Source organism: Boleophthalmus pectinirostris, unplaced genomic scaffold (assembly GCF_026225935.1).
Source record: "Boleophthalmus pectinirostris isolate CB_2022bp ecotype Guang Dong unplaced genomic scaffold, ASM2622593v1 HiC_scaffold_3, whole genome shotgun sequence".
Taxonomy (NCBI): domain Eukaryota; kingdom Metazoa; phylum Chordata; class Actinopteri; order Gobiiformes; family Gobiidae; genus Boleophthalmus; species Boleophthalmus pectinirostris.
Window position 1 is genome coordinate 32,000,969 of NW_026571299.1, and position 8,375 is coordinate 32,009,343.

The window sequence follows — 8,375 nt, forward strand, 5'->3', positions numbered from 1 at the left end:
GTTACAATTGCTTGTTTTGCAGATTTGGTCTAAATGCATAGGGAGATCATTGCTAAAAAAATAATTGTTTAGGTTAAATATTTGAAAATATTCCTTTTGGACATTTCTTAAATGTATTAAGAAAACTATTTAACTGGTAGAGTGTCAGATACCCCATAGACATGTGATTGCTTAGCCTGAAATGTTATAGAAATGTAGCATTTAAGTCATCAATCTATGTTTAGTGCCAAAGTACATTGAAAGACATGCATTAGGTTATTTCTATAAATCGAGTCAGCGCTCTATAGATCTGACTTGTAACATGGCCTGATGGTGCTACAAGACAGTGACAGTAACTCCACCAGAAAAATCACGCAGTGTGCCTTTAAGAAAATGTGAAACTGACACAGGAATACAAGCCCCATCTGTCCTCTGAGAGCATAACACCCTCACATTCTAGTCTAGTCTACACCTGGTAATTATCCTCTGTACCTTTATAGGTGTGGCTCTCGCTTCTCGGACAGGTAACCTCAACACCTCTGACATCATCAGCCCGACCACGCCCCCCTCTGGCACCCACAGTCGTTTGGGTGGGGCTTCAGGGGCCCACCTGATCCCTGGGCTGGCCCCCGCTCACTGCATGGAGCCTGGGAAGAACCCTGGAGGGCTGGTGGGACTGCTGGGCCCCCCTCCCAAAGTCGAGAGGGGGCACAAGAGGATCAAAGCGGAGAATGGTTCCTCTGTGTTTGTGGTGCCCTACCCCATCTTAGCTTCAGGCAACGACCAGTCCTGTGTCACCATCACAGCCAAAGAGGGGAGGACCTACAGGTGAGAGATATAAGAGTTAGTGATAGTTAAAAGTACTAGCAAAAAAACAGCTCTTCACTAAGTTGCCAGAATGCATGTTCACACACACACACACACACACATACTTTATATAGCACTTCTCCACCTTCAAGGTACTCAAAGCCATTTGCACTCATACACCAGTGAACACAGACACTAGGGGCGAGGTGGGTTAAATGTCTTGCCCAAGGACATATTTGTGGGAGCTGGAATCACACTACCAACCTTTGGGTCAGTGGATCTGATCGCTCAACCAATGATGTTTTTATGTCAAGAGCAAGATTCAAACCACCAACCTTCTGATCAGTGGACAAAAGCTCTACCAACTGAGCTACTGCCGCCTGTCAAAAAAAATTTAGGTGTTTTTGAGCACCTCAAAAATACAAGATTAATAAATAATAAATTGAATAAATGCAAGACAGACAGGTTTAATGCCATACTATGAGAATGTCTAGACAAAGCAATAACATCTCCATAGACAATTTATACAATTTATGGTATGACTAGACAAGTAATTAAAATTCAAATTAAGTTAAACCAGTTTACATTCCAGTAGCATTACTGCAAGCACCCTGCAGACATGTTTATTGTGCAAACATTAATGGCTAGTAAATATACTATATTATATACTATTTATTATATTTTTGAGTATATAATAGCGACTGTTTAATATTCTTAGGTAATTTACATTGTCAAAACACAATAAAGTCAAACTTCTGCCACGATATGGCCTTTAAATTAGCCACTATCTGTACCACCACTTCCTTTCATTCATGAGAAAAACAAAAATCTCCTCAGAGTTTTGACACACGGTTATGTTAAAACATTTTGAAAGACATTGCAAAATAGATTGTTTGTCAAGAGGCCAAAGAGGCCACATGTTCTTGAGCCAATAAGCATGTTTCTATGGTTAAACCTTTTTTATTTTGTACTCAGTTTTATGTTCCACAGTTTGGCATTAAACTTGTTAAAATATAAGCACTAGAAAAAATAATTGTTAGATCCAGTAGCTCCTTTAACAACTGATTTTCTTAAACATTGGCTCACTGACAGTTGCATAGTTCACACATTGGTTTATATAGTGTTTCAAATAGCTTCCATCTTGTACACCCAACTGATATTCAAAACTTTCAATTTTATCTGATGTGTTTTTTGTTTTTTTTTATGGTTCCAGGTGCAAAGTGTGTCCCATGACCTACATCTCAAAGTCAGACATGCAGTTACACTCAAAGACGCACACCGAAGCCAAACCTCACAAATGTTCACACTGCTCCAAAACCTTTGCTAACGCCTCCTACCTGTCCCAGCACCTGCGCATCCACCTGGGTGTCAAACCCTACCGCTGCTCCTACTGCGAGAAGTGTTTCCGACAACTTTCCCATCTGCAGCAACACACCAGGTCTGAAAATATATGCTTTCAAACAGGTTGGGGACTATGGTATGGTTACATATTACTAGATATACAGTAGAATGTTACTGTTAAGTTTCTTTAGTCATGTGTCAATAACTGTGTAAAATCATGACACTATAGTTCTCACAGTAATTGTCACTGTAATAATCAAAGAGATTGACTAGAGCAACTGGAAACTTATATTAAATAGGAATAACAAAGCAGGTTAGAATTCTTTGGTAGAAATTACCTTAAAACTTTGATGCTTATCTTGCCTCATAAGATTTTTTTATGCATTTAATGAGAAAATATTGATATTACACTTCAAAGACAAAATGAACAAACAGACAAACCACTTGGGTTAGGTTGGGTTGGGCCCCATAGTTTTGACTGTGCAAATTCAAATGTATTTATTTATTAAATTATTATCATGATGATTGCTGTACTTGTAACTCTCAATCTATCCACATGACATTACTCACAACACAAAACACTCTTTAGCACTGCCTGCATTTCTTTTATTTACTAACACATTTAGAATTGAGTTTCAGTTTGTTATTTTCTCCTAAAAAATTCAATCTGTCATATATTTATCTAATTTCAGAATCCACACAGGAGACCGGCCCTACAAATGCATCCATCCAGGGTGTGGCAAAGCATTCACTCAGTTATCAAATCTCCAGGTGAAACATTTACTCCAAGTCTCATTTGACCTGCAGCCAAGCGTGGTCTTTCACAATTTCTATTTCTGTATTTAAATGTATGGTGTGTAAGGTTTTTATTTGAAATTTAATAAGTATTACCTATCTGTATTTGCAAATATAAACTAAACTTTCTTGTGATCAATCTATACTAACAAAAGCCAACCTACATGTAAAGTGCTTCATTATCTGATTGGTTATGTCACATTAAAGTAACACTCTGTAATTTTTCTAACACGGAAATAGATGGTTAAAAGCATACTTAGTCATACTGTGAAAGATTACAATCATAAAAGTCTGTTTTGTGGAGATGGAAAAAACATTCAAAATTCAAAAAAAGTTATATAGTAAGGCTTTAATTATACTATATCTTTCAGAAGGTTGGATTTCATAAAGCTGGTTGCATGTTACAGGAATGGTATAAATGCCATAAGAAAGTGGATTAAGAAATGATTAACTGAACCTTGAGTAGTTCGTACACCATGTGTTGACTTGTGCTTTTCTGGTTTCAGTCACACCAGAGACAGCACAACAAAGACAAGCCCTTCAAATGTTCGAACTGTTACCGTGCCTACTCAGACTCCGCCTCCCTGCAGATCCATCTGTCTGCCCACGCCATTAAGAATGCCAAAGCTTACTGCTGCAGCATGTGTGGCCGCTCATACACCTCAGTAAGGCCCTTTGACAGTTATTACTCCTTTCATGGATATACACTCCAAAAGATTTAACTTTAAAGGTGCACTGCATAAGTTTTTTGGTGGAGGGTCTGCCACCTGCTTGTCTTTTTTAGGATGTTATTGCTTTACTTGGAATGTTCCATAGTATGACATAAACATATCCATCTAGCCTTTATTCATTATGGGTGTTTCTATTGCTCAAAAATACATTAATTCCTTCTGTGAATAGGTGCAACTGTCCACATGCTGTAACCTTCTTCTCTCTCTCATGATAGTTAGGTTTAATCTATACTGTGGAATGTTCTAGACAGTAACATTTCCATGGAGACAAGCAGGTGGCAGACCCTCCACCTTTAAGGAATAAAATTGACTACAATTTTAGTTTTATTCAAATGCTAAAAGGTTATGCACTGATATAATTTAATTTAAAAATTGCACCCTAACATTCTGACGAAGTGGCACTGAGGAGCAGAACTCAGTGCTACTTAGGCAGCATAACAGACAAAATGGGTTTCTTTGCTTTTTTGCCCCATTTTTGTCCGTGTAACTATTGTTTTTGTCCAGAATATTATTTCTTCAACACACGGACTCAGAAACATCTTATTAAAGGAGAGAAAGGTTCAGTTCAGCTGTCTCTGATCCAAAAGTCTATGTCAGTGATGAATGTAAGCCTAGCCAACAGTGGTACACTGGTTTTCAACTAGTGTTTACTTGTTTTAAATGTCAAAGACAAACTAAACATTTAACAGAGAAGTCGACTTTTATATTTGTTATTAATCAGGAGCAGCTCTTTCACATTATATATATTAAATCTAAATATAAAATTGAATTTCCTTTGGGATTGATTAAGTATTTATCAGGAGAAAATGTCATAGGCTGCGCAAGCACTACAAGAGGCAAGATGAAATACAATAGAGGTTACGCAGATGACATCACAACCTTTGGAAGTTTATTAGTGAGTGGCAAAGATATAAGATTGTTAATGGTGAGTCATGACATTTTCTCCTAATAAATTCTTTATCGATCCCAAAGAAAATTCAATTTTATAATTATAATTATATTTAATTGCCCTTGTTTTAGAAACACCTGTATACTGTCACTATATTGTGCTATTAAACAATTCAATTTAGATAATCATGTATGTGCCAAGACAAATTATTTGCCTACGTGATTTTCCCATCTTTTTCCTCTTCTATTTTCCTATGTCCTATTTTGTCAGGAATACATTTTCTTTCACATGAACAATTGACTAAAAAGCTATTGTTTAATAGGAATGTAACTAATCGAAATACCGTGATATCATATCTTAAAAGTCTCACAATAATAGTCTGGGCTGTCACAAATATATCAGATTATATTAAAAATAAGTTATTTTGCTTAAATACATAGTTTTATTGTAGAAACAGCTAATAAACATAAGCAAATACATAGAAAATTGTCCATTTCAGTGCAGAGATCATGAATAAATATCTTTTATATCTTAATTGTTGGAGTTATGACAGTAAAGATTTCCACCAAAATCTTGCTAAGGTATTTTAAAAGCAAAAAGAATTGTGATAATATTGTACCGCTACATGTGGTTATTGTTACATTGGTCAAAACTTTTTTAGAAGTTAACTTTTTTCTGACGTTATTTGAGAAATTACTGAGAAAAAAGAAACACTAACTGATTAGAACTTTTCTGGATTGTACAAATAAATTCTACTTTCACTAAACAAGAAACTACTACAGAAATCACACATGAATTTAATATTTTGATGATGAACTTAAACTAGTAAAACAGGCAGTAATCTTTGCCAGTATCATAATGTATAATCATTCTTGGCATTAATTTACTTCTTCTCTCTCTTGTTCCTACAGGAGACGTATCTTATGAAGCACATGGCGAAGCACACAATGGTTGAACACTTAGTTTCTCATCACCACTCTCCCATCCACCGGACAGAGTCTCCCTCCATCCCCATTCGCATCGCCCTCATCTGAGCCGACTCTTCTCTGGTATAAGGCCTCATCTGGACTATGGCTGCACAATATAATACATATTAACAACAGTTTAAAACAACTAACAGTTACAAAAGGAATGATCTTGATATTTTCCTCATAGATATTTTAGCAATCCATCCTAATTGTGCTAAAATGTGTCTTGGTTAAGGTTGAAGTATCGTACATAGTGAATGCACTGTGAAATTAACTTAAAAGTAGCAGAAATGCCACCTTGTATTAAGTAAAGCTATAAAGTAAAAGCTTAAATTAACTTTACATTTATGAAGCAATACAATGCACTTGATATGAGATAAAATCTAAACAAATCTGAACCAAAACTTAACCTGAAGTATTTGTAATATATTGTGCAGCTCTAAGATTTCATTGGCTCCAAAAACATTCCGAGATTTTACCAGTAACAAAGGGTGCTCTTTTAATATTTTACTTTCATTTCTGTATTTGTTGAAAAATGGTGGTACTGGTGCGTGTCAAATACTGTGGAAAAGTTAAGTGACTCACAGTAGTTTAATCAAAATGTGAAAGGTTGACTGCAGTATAAAAATTCAATTCAGACTGAAATGTAAGCTATGTATTTGTTTTGAGGATGATAGTGACTGTAAACAATGATTATCATAACTGTATTTTTTATCATTTAACCAGAAGGGATTTGAAGTCAAGGACTTCTTTGTGCTGGTTCGAAGCCTGGATGAATGGATAGGGCTGCACCAGGAATGACATCCAGCAAAAACCTGCCATTCAAATATATGGGTCAGAGACTTTTCCACAATATTCCAGTCATATTAACTTTAACATCCAAAGATGATTTGCAGCACTTTCTAGCCTGCAAAAACAGGCTTTAAACATTTTAATGTACATTTGAAAAAAGTAAAAAATGCCCAAGGCAGCTAGTAGAATACTAACATTTTGTGTCATGATAACTCTTTTTATACTACCTGTTATTAGTTATTAAATATACTATATTTACATAAAGAAGAAACGTCTTCCTCAAGCTGTGTAAATGGCTTGAGAAAAGAGAATGTACTGTTAATGGTGTACAGAGTATTGTACTATAAGTATATAATAGACACTTTTGGACTAATTTACTAGTCATTGCCAAAATGCACACTTTATTTTATTGTTTTTACACTTTCATTTTGTATATCTGAGGTACGTACATGCACAAGTAAACTGACAAGTCTTAAAGGTCCTATATTATGCAAACATGACTCTTGAGAGCTTTAAGCCATGTTATAATGTTAGTACCTCATCAAAAACATACCAGAAGTAGTGTTTTTCTTCATTCAAACATGATTGAGTAACCCTGCATTCTTAGTCTGTCTACATTTCCAATGATCGAAATGCTTTGTTCCACCTTGTGATGTCCTGAAGCTGTAGTTTTCACCTTAACAGCTACCCTTTACTTCTAGTTCAGTAGAGATGGGCAGTTCTAGGGCTGGATTAGCTAGTTGATAGTTGACTCTACTGAAGATGTATGGAGGTGGAGTGCTTTCCTGCATTACCACATGACCTCACAAGGTGGAACATATCCTCAACCTAAATATGCAGGGCATCAAAACACAACTCCAGGTATGATTTTGATGAGGAGACAAGATTATAACATAGATTTGAAAATAGCATAATATGGGCCCCTTAATGTTGTCCTGTCAATTTAAAACCTTAACGGTCCATTCTATGTCCTGAAAACGTCCTAAAGTCCACCAAGTGCACTAAACCAATTAATATGAATTGCCTTTTTTAGTTTAACAAGATTATGATCATTAGGTACACTATAGCACTTATGGAAATGGAAAAGCTGATAATTATTCAAAATATTTCCTGCCTCAGGCCCAAACATGACCAAATAAATATGTTAAAATAGATAACAACAAGAGACTGAATGTAACAAGTCTACATTACAATGACATGTTGTATTCCAATTCCAAAACTTCATATTAATCATCTTTAAATGCTTTTTAGATAGTGGAACTGTATTTTTTTCATGTCACACTTTTTTTGTCTTTTCTCAAAATGTTAGAGATTATTTTGAGCTGTCTGAATATTTTTGTTTTAAATTTGCCACTTCAGTATTAATATTAATCCTTAATATAAGCCTTACGTTTTCTACCATTTTGTCCACTTTTTTTAAGTAGACTTTGACATATTACATAGCATGCTATAGTGTAAATACTTCATATCTGTTATTGTTTTATAATAAATATTTATATACAGGACATTTTGTAATTAGCCTGGTGTCACTTCTCTCCTCTCTCTTCTCAGTTAAAGTCCTGTATTATGCAAAATTAAGACATCTTTTAATGCTGTTAAAATTGTGTTGTTGCTTTTTCATTCATACATGTTGGAGTAACCCTTTATTATTAGTCTGTCTACAGCTCCAAACCTCATCTCACCTTGTGACATTATGTAGTGGTCGTTTTCAAATTAACAGTTTCTTTTACCTCTATTTCAGAGACTGCTAATTTCAGGTCTAAAATTATCTGAGTGATTCTAGTGAAGGTGTATGGAATTTAAAAAGTTTAGTTTAGTTTAGTCTTTATTTGAAGGGGCACTGTGCAGAAACAAGATAATAAAAAAAAAGTAGATGTTCTACACCAGATTATAGCAAAATTGTATATTATTATTGCTAGTTTCCATGACACAATAGAACACTTCCTGTATTACCACATGACATCAAAAGGGGGAACAGAGTGTTTTCTGTGCAGAATTTGCAAAAAACGTGTGAATGAAACAAAACACAACTCCAGGCATGTTTGTAGATTAGAAAGCAGCGTAATATAGGCC

General features: G+C 35.2%; 1 protein-coding gene across 2 annotated transcripts in view; it reads left to right on the forward strand.

The window, feature by feature from the left end:
• Positions 1-7,799, forward strand: part of znf362a (zinc finger protein 362a) — a 27,009-nt gene extending 19,210 nt beyond the window's left edge. For both annotated transcript variants that reach the window (XM_020932254.2, XM_055161035.1), the window contains exons 6-10: positions 480-807; positions 2,000-2,224; positions 2,820-2,898; positions 3,429-3,587; positions 5,454-7,799. In XM_020932254.2, coding sequence (XP_020787913.1) covers positions 480-807; positions 2,000-2,224; positions 2,820-2,898; positions 3,429-3,587; positions 5,454-5,576 — 914 coding nt within the window. In that variant the 3' untranslated portion in view covers positions 5,577-7,799. The remainder of the gene's footprint in view (positions 1-479; positions 808-1,999; positions 2,225-2,819; positions 2,899-3,428; positions 3,588-5,453) is intronic.
• Positions 7,800-8,375: the final 576 nt, after the last annotated feature.